Raw genomic sequence first — 15,311 nt, forward strand, 5'->3', positions numbered from 1 at the left:
TTTGTTTTGATTATAACACTAGCAAACAAATCGACCTTTTTATAATTTTTGGTGTTTAAAGGGGTGTATTATTGTTTTCAAAATAGCTTAATGTAATTTAATAGGTGGCCAGCTTTAGTATTTTACTACAGGGACAGCATGCAGAGAGAGCGTCATCAGCGTGCGCCGCTCTGAACAAACGTGTTGTTGTGACGTACATTTGATGTGTCGTAGCTCAGTGTCAACATGGCTGCACGCGCTGGAGACAAGCGTGGTCTGGAGCATTTGGATGAATATGAACCTAAACAGGCAAAACTGCAAAAAAGTCTGCACGATCAGATGACGGAAAAGCGTCTTGTTATTGTGCTAGAAGGAGCGACACTTGAAACCGTAAAGGTAAAAAACCACGAGGCTCGGTAAAGATAGAAACTTTAACAGGGTTGAGTTCACTGGATTGCCACTAGAGCATTATTAATAACATTTCATAACCGTATGTTTCAGCATTTACGTTACACGTTAAAGTGTTTCTGTGCAGGTTGGAAAGACATTTGAGTTGCTAAACTGTGATCAGCATAAGAGTATGATTATGAAGAATGGAAGAGACCCTGGGAAGATTCGCCCTGATATCACACATCAGGTAAAGCTCTCATCTAAGTGTTTGAAATGCGCGTTAATCTACTTGGCTCTCAACATCTTTACCATGCCCATATTAACCCTCGTAATGCACCGGGGTTCGTTTTTACAGATTTTGTAGAGGTGCATGGTTTTAAAACAGTAATTTAAGATATCTAACTATTTTAATAAAAAATACATCTTTTGTGTTGTGGTCCAGTTGATTTGGCATCAACTGAGGCTTTACAACTGATGTCAGTTATGCAGACCTTTTTTAACTTTCACGAGTTCGATTTTGTCTCAAAATGTATTTATCCCATTTTCCATCTCTCTCACACACTTTTGGGACTTAATTGTGTCGATAAACATCAAATTCTCAATATTGCTAATTCTTAGATGATATGTTCTTGTAAATTTCATATGTATTCCTTTTTATATGGATGAAAAATGTTTAAAAAAAAAGGGGTAAATTTAATAATATGGTTTTGTAAAATCATGCTAACAGTCAAAACACAAAACAATTTAAACAAATTTCACATGTACTCATTAATGAGAAGTTATTTATCAGGTTTTAGTAAAAAAACAAAAAAGTTGACTGTTTTATACGCTTACATTCCGCTGAGTCCAAAAGGTTTTGAATGCATTATGAAGGTTAAATGAAGAAAACAAGTAATCTTGTGAGGATATTCTGATGATTTTGACAATGAGATTTTTATTTCTCCCACATCTGGCCTCATGTCTACTTTCCCACAGTGCCTGCTGATGTTACTGGACAGTCCTTTGAATAGAGCTGGACTGCTGCAAGTGTACATTCACACAGAGAAGAATGTTTTGATCGAGATCAACCCACAGACAAGAATTCCTCGCACCTTTGCACGATTTTGTGGACTCATGGGTAAATTCACATAGAGGCTCCATTTGCATATTGACTCTAATGTCAGTATTGTAATGGGTTACACTATTTTAAGGTGATGTTACAATGTAACTACAGAAAGTTATACTTTATTTTAAGGTGTCATTGTTACACTGTAATTATACATTTGCGTACTGAGTAATATTAAGTAACTAAATGTACTTACTATAGGATTAGGGTTTGGTTGAGGGTTATAATTTGTTTTTACTACTATGGTAAGTACATGTAACATGTAACAAGGACACTGTAAAATAAAGTGTAACCGCACGGAATAATATGAATTAACTACATGTATTTACTAAAGGGTTAGGGTTTAGTTGCAATTTTGGGGGATTTAAAGGTATTTTAGGGAATTAAAAAAATCTAGGTCAGGGCTCCAGACAAACTTTTTTCACTAGGAGCACAGTAGAGCTGCAACTAACGATTATTTTTTCTGTCGACTAATCTAACGATTATTTTTCCGGATTAATCTTATGATTCTTTTTTACTGGTTATTGTATTTCAAAGAGGGTAGTGAATTTGTATATTATTTTAACATGATATCAATGAATGATGACTATTAATTGTATTTCAGGAAGGGTAGTGTACATAGTATGCCATTTTATAATGAAATATATGAACACAAGAAGCTTTTTAAACATAATATATAATGATAGTATTCATCATAAAATGTATACAGAGTAGGCCTAATTAGGAAAAGTTGTTTACTATAGTAGTTGAGTATGATTTACTTATTGATTTGTGTCAATAGTAAACGAAAATGCACTTGTATTTATCTGCAAAAGGTTCACATACAGGAGCTTTCAGCATAGTTTTAATATAGTATAACTAACGTTAGTTGTCTATTTTGAAGATACATGTGCATAAACAACGACTAAAGCTGCCAGAAGTTTTAGCCCAAACTTCAAAGACACATTTAAATGATTAAAGCTAGAGGCATATCTTAACTTTAATGTTACTTTAATCATGCAAACTACCTATATACAGCATGTTATTATGCATATGTGTTTGGGACAGAGGGGAACCAGGTCGCATTAACAGGAGATATATGCAGCCCATAATAAATAAAAGCACGAGACGTACTGGGGTCGGAAAAGAACACCGGAAAATGTGACCGTCTGTTGCAATACACGCGCCACGGTTCAGCTGCGCGAGAGAACACTGGCAGCAGGGTTGCCAGGTTTTCACAACAAAACCCACCCATTCGTTACTCAAAACTAGTCCAAAACAAGCCCAATCGCGTTTCGGGGAGGTTCTCTGGTAAACATCGCGTTCGGGGGGTTAAATATGTGTGTTGTTTTGCAGGGCTGCCGGCTAAAATTCTCATTCCCGGGGCTAAATATCACATATTTGGGATCGCTTCAACCCGCGGACATGAGACACAGCCCGCGGCAACAGTGTAGATGTAGCCCAATTCCGCGGAAAAAAACGGGACTTGGCAACACTGACTGGCAGTGTGAAAGCTCCCGCTCTCCACGCGCACAGCTTCTGCTCTGCCACCGCGCGCAATGTGAAAGCGGCATTACAGAGCGAACAAAGCACAGTTTTATTCGGCTTCTGTTTAAAGTACTCCCACACTTTTGAATGTCGCGGTCTGGCTTTATATGATAAATGATCATTTTCACTATGCCCGGGAGCAGAAGCCGCCATTATTCTAGATCTTCTGTTCCATTCTAGAACGTAAATAATGTGCCGTCGACGCATTTCACGCACGTCGACGTATTTTCGTAGTCGACGACGTCGACGCGTCGTTGCAGCCCTAGAGCACAGTGACTCCCAACTGAAAATTTTAGGGCACAACCAGAAAATTTAGGGGCGCACACCGTAAATCAACATGCTAACCAAATCTACTAATTTCCACTGTATAACTAATAGGGATGGGTATCATTAAGTTTTTAACAGTATTACTACTCTTACCGATACTGCTTATCGATCCGGTACTTTAACGGTATTCTTATCGGTTCGTTTTATTATACTGTATTTTTTTGAACTAATAATATCATATTCTCCTGTTTCTCCAAAATATTTACGGCCATTTAAGATATAAACTGTTAAAGTAACTACTCTCCAATCCGGTCATTTTGACACAGGCTATTTGTTGTTTATTAGATGGTTTAGACGCGCACACGAAGCCTAAAATATAAAGTGCAAGCCGGTCCATTTTGCAGCACACACACATAAGCCGCCTTGAAGTTGGAAACAGTGTCTCTTGCGCGGATTATTGTGCATTTAATATCTCTTTATTATCAAACACATCCCGCAGTTTAGCAACAGTAGAGACTAGGGATGCAACAATACAGTTAGTCCACGGTTCAATACATACCTCGGTTTTTAACCACGGTTTTCGGTTCTGTTCGGTTCTGATGGCTTGTCACATACATTTTTTGTTATTCTATTCTTAGGTGACAGTAACAGCAAGAGGTTAAGGACAAAAAATACTATTTTTATTGCAATACTCTTTCTTTATTTTAATTAAAATAATTGAAAAACCTACCTTAAACTTAACTTTACTTAAAAAAAAACCCTGTATTCCTAGTGTATTGTATAATATAAAATATATATATATATGATTTACACTGGCAGCTCAGAGCTGTACAGCAGCATTAAAGTATGAAATTGAAAGAATGAATGTAAAAATAAAACACTACATAGACTTCACTATAAAATATACATTGATTCTTAGCTACTGTATTAGTTTTCAGTCTAGAGCATTGAGTGATTTTCTCATTGTCTTTTGTTAACATTAAAGGGATAGTTCATTCAAAAATTAAAATTCTGTCATCGAGAAATGAATACAGGTTTGAAACAATGTTAGAGTGAGTAAATAATGACATAATTTAGAGGTGAACTGTCGCTTTAAGGATCGCGTGTTCACTACTGCACTGTTGTCTAATATACTGCATCTAAAGACACGTGATTTTACTTTCACTTTAGACATAGACTGTGTTTATGTTAACCTTGTGTGTATTTGACAGTATTAGCGCAGTAAAACGATTATTTAGTCCCGTAATCACGTTTGACAGGCGTTTAGTGCGCGCGCTCCGAAAAGCGCATGTTAAAGGTCCCATGGCATGGCATTTTTCTATTATTTTATAGTGTTTTCTGAGGTGTACTTATATTATTAGTATGATTTTTACATCATAAAATGTCATAATTTAGAAATAAAAGGCATTTTTTCTATACTGCTGTTTGCCCTGTGGCTGAATGCCCTGTTTCAAGAGGCGTGTCTGCTGTGAGACTTCAGTAAAAACGCCCACTGTTGTGATTGGCTGACATCTTTGCATTTTAAATGAGCGGAGGGGGCGTGGTTTAACGAGGCACGAGTCTGCCAGAGAGACGGATGGACCTGTGTTCACTTCTCATCAGTTCTCTCAGCATGTCTCAGTTCAGGGTGAACTGTTGTAGTTACTAGCATATACTTCAGGTTATTCGTTTATTTCTAGTCGGAGGGGCTGTCACTCATGTCAGAAAGTTAGTAACTTTAGTAAATTATGGATCAGCGCTCGAGACGCGAACCGTTTAGAACGTTTCAGTCCGATTTGGTGAACTGGTTCGGTTCACTAAAAAGAACCGATTCAAAAGAATGATTCGTTCGCGAACCGGACATCACGGAGACGGAGCGATTGCTAACAAAGTTATTTATAGTAACTACTGAGTTATGAAAGCGCTGTCAGTCAGCGCGAGTTTATTGTGTTTGTATCTGAGAGTTCTGAATAAACACGAGTCCCAGTCACGCAGAGTCCGTCTTCATAATTATTCTACCAACTTTGTAACACATGCAATGTACCATTACAGCGAGATGAACGAGTTAGTAAGTGTTGAGTATAGCATTATTTCTAGATATGTTCCAATCACATGAATAGCGTCATTGACGCGCATTGAGTAACGTTACACAGCGCAAACAAAGACACAACAGCTGTAATCGAATGTAATCCAGTTTATTGTGGGGAAAGCTGGCTAGCCTAGCCGGATACCCTCACGCTTACCCTCCTTCTGCTTAATCTCACGCCGCGTTTGGCTCCTCCGCTGTGGGCCAGATGCAGTACTGGGGGTCGGGGATGTTGGAGGCCGAGCTTCGGCGTGCGTGAAGTTTATCTCTAAAGATGTGACTGCTGATGTTAAACAGAAAAGACTGTATGCACATTTTAGAACAGATAGACGCGACAAGGACGTACAAAAACACTGACTCACAAGATAGAAAACACGAAAACACCGTTCTGTCGGGAGAGAGAGAAGCCGCTGCGTGTCCACAAATAATAAATAATAAGCTACACATAAGAAATCAATGATCACAGATCAGAAGGAACTGAAGAAAGACTTCTGTTTTCATTTGTACATCCAAACACTGAGAAACTGCCAGTGTTCACTCGTTCACAAGTAACGTTAATGATCTCGAGTGTTTGCATGGGTGTGCCAGATTCTCTGGGCGGGGGAAAGGGAAGAAACCGCTCCTGCTTGGACGTCAAACCAGGAGACTTCAGGATTGGCTCGTCTGGCCTGTCATTTTCTCAAAGGCAGAGAGAGACAGCCAGAACTCGGGTTTACACCGATCAACATTTCTATCCACTTGGGGACAATATTCAGGCTAGGGGAACTCATATTAATGTTGAAATACCTCATAAAATGAAAATTTCATGCCATGGGACCTTTAAAACCACGCACGCGAATGAAACCGGCAAGGCTTTAACACGCATGCAAATAATGAGCTTTCGTGATAGTGAATAACTATAGTGTTCCGTGAGTATAACTCTACCACTAACGTGTGATGTGAATGTATGTTGCGTTGTTCAGTATATTGGGATCTAGGCAAATGGTAGAATTTGTTGAAAAATACTTAATTAAATGCAAAACCGAAAAAACAGGCGCGTATTGAACCGTGAAGGCCGTACCGAACGGTTCAATATTATATTGAGAATTGTGGCATCCCTAGTAGAGACTGCAGTTTACAACAATCACTGATTCTGACGTTAAGTTTAGGTTTAGGGAGAAATGACAGCGCAGCTGTGAAGGGGAGGAAGTTGCGCACAACGGAACACGGCTATAGTCTAGTTTTACCTCATATCATCTTTTTATAATTATTGGAAGCCAAAATCGAAAATAAAATTAGATTAATATCACAGCACATCCCTAAAGTTTAAGCAGACTAAACTTTAGTGTAGTTCTCTTGGCCATCATCATAAAGCTGACTGTTGTTTTGCGTTCGCTGTAGCTCCAAGAGAGAGAGAGAGAGCGCGAGCTTTCTCTCTTCTGGATTGCGAGTAGCAAAAATGCATCACGGACAAATGGTTTAATATTATCTCATATAGAAACGGCTGGGAAAGATAGAATTTGACAGATATAACGTCTATCAATTATAAATAGTAAGTGTATTTTCTTAATTTCTAAGAAATTCTAGGTCAAATTGTAGTTGCGAAGTGAGTTTCAATTATTGGGAGGGACATGTCCCAATCACTGATGGTGGTTGTTATACAATACATGGCACAAAAAAAAATGGGCCACGCCAAAAATGGCTAAATATTTAGAGGTCTTTTAATGGTCTTAACTATTTTAATTGCATATCATTGGTCAGGAAATACTGAAGATAAAGTAGCGTAGCACAGAATAGCCTTCCCCAACTTGCGGACAGCTTTTTACAGGAAGAAGAGTCAGTGTTGTTCATGAGTTGAAAAATGTCTCCGAGTTCTTTTGAGTTTAATGTGAGACCAAATATTCACTATAGGGTTCAAATCTGGACTCTGAACAGGCCAAAACATGAACCTGATGGACTTGTTCCCAAGCCACTTCTTGCTTGTCTTTGAAATTCGGACAGGAGCATTGGATGTTTCATCACTATGCAACTCGTGTTTCATTGAGATTAATCACTCCACACACAACTTCCCATATTCTGCCAAAAACGTCCTTCTGTCTTTTGATGGTTTGCTGGTACAGCAATGTCTTTTTAAGTAGTAAATGTGCTTACATTTTGGTAATGCACCAAAAATGTGTGGTTAAGGCAATTAAAAGCTCTGTGTTTAGCCATTTTTTATCCAGGAGCGTGCCTTATTTACTATTCTTACTATAGTAAGTGCATGTGACTTGTAACTACACCTTAAAATATTGTTAACTTGTAATGCAAAAAAAATCTGTAATGCTGTATGTTGTATTCAGAGTCAATTTAGCTTCCTACTATTTGTCCTACAGTCCAGCTCCTTCACAAGATGAGTGTGAGAGCAGCAGACGGCCCTCAGCGTTTGTTGAGGCTCATTAAAAATCCAGTGTCGGACCACCTGCCACCTGGGTGCCCCCGATTTTCCACTTCGTTCAAATCAGGAGATGCTGTATGTCCCAGAACGATCGTCCCTAAAGATGGACCTGCCGCTATTGTCATTGGAGCATTTGCACATGGAACTGTGAGTCTAAAATATACTCTATGCATAGAAAATGATTTCATAAACAGGAATTGTCATCACTTTTCAAGTAAATCGGCAAACTAAACTCAGTTTCTCCATCCTGGCGTAGGTGAATGCCGACTACACAGAGCAGACGGTGTCCATCAGTAACTACCCTTTATCTGCAGCTCTGACCTGTGCCAAGATGTGTTCAGCGTTTGAGGAGGTCTGGGGAGTGTTATGACACAACCAAACTGATATGAACTGTCATGTTTCTGCCTGAAATGAACAGACCTTTGGACTACGTTTTGTGCTTTTCATTCCTTTGAGCAAAAATTGTTATGTGACGTCATAAAGCAATTTTAACACACACTGAAGCGAACAGTTATTCTCTTTAAAATGTGGGGTATTAAACCTAAATGTCTTTTTGTATAGGTTTACACATTTAATAATAAACCCAGATTTGCATTTAAATGTATTCCTGATATGTAAAACAACACTTTTCCTTTTTCCTACTTGCAATAAACAATAAGAACTAGTTTTATTCAACACTATTGAGAGTTGTTTCAAATTCTCTTTTAAAACCACGTTGTACTCCAGCTTTATCCTTATGTTCTCCATTTTCAGTAAGAATCTAGACAGCTTCAAAAACAGTCTCTCCTCCTGTGTTAAGTCTCTCTGGTCCCTTTAGCTTCCTTTATCCTCAACTTTGCCATCGATGTTACTTAAACAGTTTTTTCTGTCTAGGCTTGATGTTGGTTCTTCCTACTGGGTTTGTTCATTCTTTCTTTCCACTGTCGGCACCTTTCCTAACAGGTCTCAGGCTCCCTCAGTTTTTTCATTTCAGTTATCAGTGCATTTGAGTTCCTGCCTCAGATGTTGTATGTTGGCCATCTGTAGGTTTTGGCAAGTTGCTTTTGTACCTATTTATACAGACAGATAGATAGACGGATGGATGATAAATTGATGGATAGACAGACAGTTGATAGATGGATGATAATTTGATGGATATACAGGCAGGTGATAAATTGATGGATAGACAGACATGATAGATTGATGGATAGACAGACATGATAGATTGATAGACGGATGATAATTTGATGGATAGACAGATGATATGGATGATAATTTGATGGATATACAGATGACAGATAGGTGGATGATAAATTGATGGATGATAAATTGATGGATAGACAGATAGATGGATGATAAATTGATGGATAGATATAGATGGATGATAAATTGATGGATAGACAGATAGATGGATGATAAATTGATGGATAGATATAGATGGATGATGAATTGATGGATAGACATAGATGGATGATAAATTGATGGATATAGACAGATAGATGGATGATAAATTGATGGATAGACAGATGATAGGATGATACATTGATGGATAGACAGATGGATGATAAATTGATGGATAGACTAGACAGATGATAGATGGATGATACATTGATGGATAGACGGATAATGGATAGACAGATAGATGGATGATAAATTGAAGGATAGACAGCCCACATGAAAAAATACTATAGTATATTATAGTAAAATTACAGTTAAATTACTCTAGTAAAAACTATAGTGTTTTTGAGCCATACTATAGTAAAGATACTACAGTAAATTGTAGTATATTGTATGTAGTATATTATAGTACTTACTACACTTTGTTAATTTACTGTAGTATATTTACTATAGTACGGTTCAAAAACACTATAGTATTTACTACAGTAATTTTACTATAATATACTATAGTATTTTTTAATGTGGGGATGGATGGATGATAAATTGATGGATAGACAGATAGATGGATGATACATTGATGGATGGATAGATAGATAGATGGATGATAAATTGATGGATAGACAGATGACAGATGGATGATAAATTGATGGATAGACAGATGACAGATAGATGGATGATAAATTGATGGAGATAGATGGATGATAAATTGATAGATAGACAGATGACAGATAGATGGATGATAAATTGATGGGTAGACAGCTAGATTGATGATAAGTTGATGGATAGAAAGATTGATAGACAGATAGATGGATGATAAATTGATGGATAGATAGAGCTAGACTAGGATTTGTGCGCTCCACGCTCATCTCCTCTTTATGCCGTGAACTTTTCAATGTGCACTCGCTCTGTCTGCACTGCGCACTCTGATTCCATGTTGCTTTAAGCGCATCATTCCGCACCCGGGATGCGCATAAGCGCTTTGTTGCCGCTCTGTTTTGAAGCGTTTCATATATTTTCATAGTTTTGTGCACTTAATAATTATTTAAAAAATATCTTGTTCTCACGTATCTATCATATATTTGTTGTTCCTTTAGTAGAGCTGCACATTACGTTTACAATAGACTATAAATCTTGTAATTTTATATTATTTGTGTAGGCCCATATAATTATTTACGTTCATATATATATATAATTGTTCTTCATAAATGTATTTAATAAAAAACACAAATTAATTTGTACGTTTTCATTAACGTGTTTAGATTGTATAAAATTAGTCCAAAGATTTATTTTCAAGAATTTCTTTTTGTAATTGCAATTTTTTAACTATCCACTCAACAAATTTAATATAGATTTTTGTCATAGCTTATGATTATATATTTTTATAAATTTATTGTTTTTTCTATAATGAGTGTGTAATTCTGGATTGTGTTTAACAAATAAAAGAGTGACTATTAGTTCCACAAACACAGACGTACAGATATTCTATATCGATGTAGAAATATATGAATGATACATTTATAACCCTTTTATTTTGCCAGTTTGTTGTGCTTGTTTCAGTTATTTACTGAATTGAATGTATATTTAAATATTTAAAGGTGTTAGCTGTAATCTTACACTGCAAAGTGATAATTTAAAGCTACACTATGTAACTTTTCCGTCCACTAGAGGTCGCCTGTTCAAAACAAAAGCGTAGTTTGATGAAGCCACGTTTGAGCGCAGAATCTTGGGACATGTGGTCTTCACCTCACAGCCGGTGGGAAACAGTCAGGATAGGACTCGGGCAGAAATCATGTTCATGGATGCGATTATTAACATTACTGTAGTCTGAAGCAGAGCAGGACCGAGTGTTGTGGAGCTGAGCAAGGCCGCAGGAGCGATTGAAGAGCGGGACTGTTATTATGGTATAGTTGCCGGCGCCACTTCCTCTTTTCCAGTCATGAGTATGAGGTAATGCAACTCTGTTTATCTTATTAGATATATCTGAGTGTGTTGAAAAGGAAGTTATGACGTTCGCTCGGCGGCTGCTATGACACTTGTTCACAATGCAGTGAGAGTAAAGTGTTTCACTGAATAAAACCGGAAACCGAGGGTGACGCAGATATCGCAATCGACGCAATCGACAGGCGACTCCCACACACGCATATGTTAGCTCACACGTCCCGGTTCCTTGGTTAAAATAGCAATTTTCTCACGATTTACAAATAGTTGAAAACATTTGGGATATTCTAAGTACTCAAAATATATAACACTGGCCTAGTGGTTTCTGGATATTTTACTGCAAAAATCCTACATAGTTCACCTTTAAAAGGGATTAAATTCATAATTATTTAATGATCGAAGTAACCACCTCCGCCTCATTTTGAGCCAGGAAAAAAAAAACTGCTCAGGGAGAATATTTATGTTAAGTGAAGTCAAGAAAGACCATTTTGATTACATTTTTTATTAAAACATGTTTTTTTTTTTTCAGGAAGTATTTTTTAATTTCAACTTAAAATGTCAGGAGATACATTGTTGACGTTACTGTTAAAAATCCACTTCCAATAAAGTGAGTGTTGGCAAAAACGGTGGTCATTCTCATTTTTATGTTGAGGCTCTAGAGGTGTTGTCGGCAACTGCTGAATGTAACTAATAAAGTAACTTGTAATCGAACTTAGTTACTTTTAAAATCAAGTAATCTGTAAAGTAACTAAGTTACTTTTTAAAGGAGTAATCAGTAATCAGATTACTTTTTCAAAGTAACTATGGCAACACTGTTTAGGAGTTATGAAAATCTGTGTTTTTCGCCACTGGCATTGACATCAATTCAAGATGGCCACCAAACGAACCCCGTGGGACATTAGTTGACCTAATGGAAACGTCAAAAATTCTTAACAAGAAACCATTAGGGTCCCAAAAAACAGGTTACAAAAAACTGCCAAGTGGAGACATGGGAACCATTTCTCCTGCTAGACTACTTGATTATCAAAGTTTAACAAAGTGAAACATTTTACTAGAAATCACACGTTTTATGTGTAATTTGACATGTAACGTTACCAAAAATGTCAGATTTAATCTAATTATTTTTGATTTCAGTTAATACAGGTGGAGCTGGCAAAAGTGGAGGGTTTCTAAAATCGCGCTGCAACTACAGCAAATGTTAACAAAGCATTTGAAGGTTGAGCATGACAGCTCATTGGCTACTGATACAGCAGGAACCAATCAGATGTGCTCTAAAGAGAATGATGTGATTGCAAGCAGATTGAGTTAAAGGTGCAGTAAGCGAATTTTGAGAAACACTGTTGATATTTGAAATCACCAAAACAAACACACCCCCAAAAGGATCACACCCCAATCTTGATAGAGCCACCCCCAACTTCACAAACATGCTATGCCGTACAGGCACCTCCCCTCTCATGAGTGGACACGCCCCTCACTGCTGATTGGCTACACGTGTGTTTTAGTGCTCGGTCTGATCGTTTTTCAACAGCGTTTCTCAGAAAATATATGCACTGCACCTTTAAGGACCTGTCAGCCTGCGCCATCTAGAGTTTCAGGACAGAACTTTTTATTTGTTTTTGGGAAACTGTTCCTGTAAGCTTCAAGATTGACGGAAATCATTTTAAAGGCCAAAGTATGCAGGAGAGTCAGCGTACAGAGCGCATGACGCAAATTTGATTAGTAACTAGTTTATCCACAATGTGGCAACCGTGCCCTTGGTGCGTCGATTCACAAGATAGTTGAAGGTTAGAAAGTACCCTCATTTTAACAACTCTAGCATTAAAGGGTAACTAAACCCCTGCTCAGAGCTTAACTCCACCCACTGGCAATTTTCAAAAAATGCTGGAAAAGTGGGCAGAGCCCGGCGGACACAGAGGGGACGAACCGAGGGCGGGGCTGAGCGGAGGGTGTGCACCCGAGACCCGCAGTGACGGATTGATTGACAGCTGTCTGACTCGCGAGTCGCAAAGATGGAGAATGACTAGCCTGGTTAAAACCAGACCATTCTCAGTAGTATCCGAGTTATGGTCTGGCAAAGCTTCATAGACAAATCATTTCCAAAGGGGCGTCACCAACGGGCGTCGCTCAAATGCCTCTCGGCGCAATTGGATAGACCTAAAACCAATCAGAGCGATGAGGGAGATGACGTATGCAGAGCGACGGAGAAACATCTGACTGGCCGTTTCTCAATATGCATTCTTGTCTGTACTTGTGTTCTCAAATAGGAAATGTCCCCGGTTTCCGTGTCTCATGTATGAAAATGATCTGTACACATGACGGGTGGCAATGATATCGCAAGAAAAGCCTGACGTGTACTGACAACTGCATTATTTAACCGTATTTTCTTCAATACAATGTTAAAGCAAGTGTCAAGTCAGTTTCATTCATAATGTTTCTACTTCATGTAATATGACAGTTCATGCTGGAGTGAAGCCGTTCTCCTCATGTGATTGGGGGAAACATTTCTGAGGGCGTGGTGAGCTCGTGCCAGGGGCGCGGATAGTGAGCCGTTGGAAGTACCATCCTACGTCACGATGTACCGCAACGTCCAATAGGAAAATTCAACTGCAGTGATCTCCCTGCCGTGAATAAAACTTCATTTCAGCAAAGAGCAACTTGGGAGTCGTGTCAGGTATATATGCTGCGCAGCTGAGGAATAGAAGTACTAAAGATTCTGCGCTCAATAGATCACAGCAGAGACAGTGATAGTGTTGGAAGTAGGGCTGTGCGATATTGAAGAAAAATGCGATATCCTTGTTAAATAATGCGATACGATATTGTTTTAAGTCTGTAAAATCTATTTATTTCCCCAACTGATATCTTTCACTTAAAGCATAACCGACTGTGTTTACATGAATACTCATCAAGACAGCCATTTTGACACAACTGTGTGTATTTGACAGTTCGAGTGTGTAACAAGACACAAAAAAAGAGCGGCTTGTGCGCACGTTTCGGTGAGTGTCAGACAGCACGAGACTGCAAGGAGTTGTTTTTCGCAAGTTATTGCGTTTAATAACTCTTTTTAACGTCAAGCAAGTCACATAAGTCGTGTGCTCAGTCTATTCTCTGCTATATGCATCGACCTAAAACGTGCACTTTTCACAATGTTGAAGTAGCCTATTAAAATCATTCAGATATTGCGTGCCCTTGCGATATGCATATTGCGATATGTACATTTGCCATATTTCAATATATTGCGCAGCCCTAGTTGGAAGACTATAGAGCCGTTCTCGGGGTGAGGCTGTAATAATAAGAGTCTGCAGAGACCAGCGTACACCTGAGAAGGACGGTGAGAGTGTATAGATGCTAAAGACCTGTGTGCTCGTGTGTTTGAGTAAACGCTAGTGATAGTAGCTTCTCGACGGGACGCCGTCCCCTTACTTCGGGAGAGGAGTTACCTCGAAGTATTGAAATTGTGTTAGATGTATTCGAGAAGGGAATCACCTCGAGATACTGTAGTTTTATATTAACAACTGGGAGTTGTTTTGAATTGTCCGTGGTGAAGTCAGATAAACGGATTGAGAATTTCCGCGACAGAGGTGAACCAGAAGGGATGTTTAGCTGTTTGAAATGCATTGAAGTTAAACTGATAACTGAATGAAATGAAATAAACTCTTATGGTGTAAAGTATTTTTGGTGTTCTTCTCTGTGTAATGCTATTAGAACGGCATGCGTCACTGAACATTTAAACAAATTCCAGCATTAAGCAAACAAAACAATGAAACTAACAACTTGGGACGATGAACGGAATGTTGCAACATCAGGGCTACAAACACACAACTACATCAGGATGGCACATTTTGCCGGCATTTATGCTGCATTCCAGGCAGGTTTCTGAGCCCGTAAGTTACGACTTCAAACCACGACTCACGACTTTGTAGCGTTCCAGGCAAAGTCACGCCGAACTGCCTGAGCGGTAGCTTGATGTAAACAAAGCGTGGCTGACCATACGGTGCTTATGCTCATTTACAATCACTTCTATTCGCCAAAGGTGCTCACTCCTTGCTTATTTGAGGGAAACGGAGGAGAAAAGTGGCGCATACCTTTTATTTTATGTTATTTGTATATTTGGAAATGTATTTGGTATTATTTTATTCTTGCACTCAATGGCCTGAAAACGAGCTACGGCTAGAAAAGCTGCTGATAATGCATAGCATTTGCGGATGAATAACGTTAGAGCAATACCTTATTTTAAAAAACGATTTGGCTTT

At 38.4% G+C, this 15,311-nt stretch overlaps 1 protein-coding gene across 1 annotated transcript; it reads left to right on the forward strand.

Moving 5' to 3' along the window:
* The first annotated feature begins 201 nt into the window (after window positions 1–201).
* emg1 (EMG1 N1-specific pseudouridine methyltransferase) lies at window positions 202–8,426 on the forward strand. The gene is made up of 5 exons (XM_079836078.1): window positions 202–375; window positions 515–616; window positions 1,345–1,486; window positions 7,685–7,893; window positions 8,003–8,426. The coding sequence occupies exons 1-5, from the start codon at window positions 226–228 to the stop codon at window positions 8,114–8,116; spliced, it is 717 nt and encodes a 238-aa protein (XP_079692204.1). The 5' UTR covers window positions 202–225; the 3' UTR covers window positions 8,117–8,426.
* The last annotated feature ends 6,885 nt before the right edge of the window (window positions 8,427–15,311 follow it).

The sequence above is a fragment of the Gobio gobio genome, assembly GCF_949357685.1.
Source record: "Gobio gobio genome assembly, chromosome: 15".
In the NCBI taxonomy this organism is placed as follows: Eukaryota; Metazoa; Chordata; class Actinopteri; order Cypriniformes; family Gobionidae; genus Gobio; species Gobio gobio.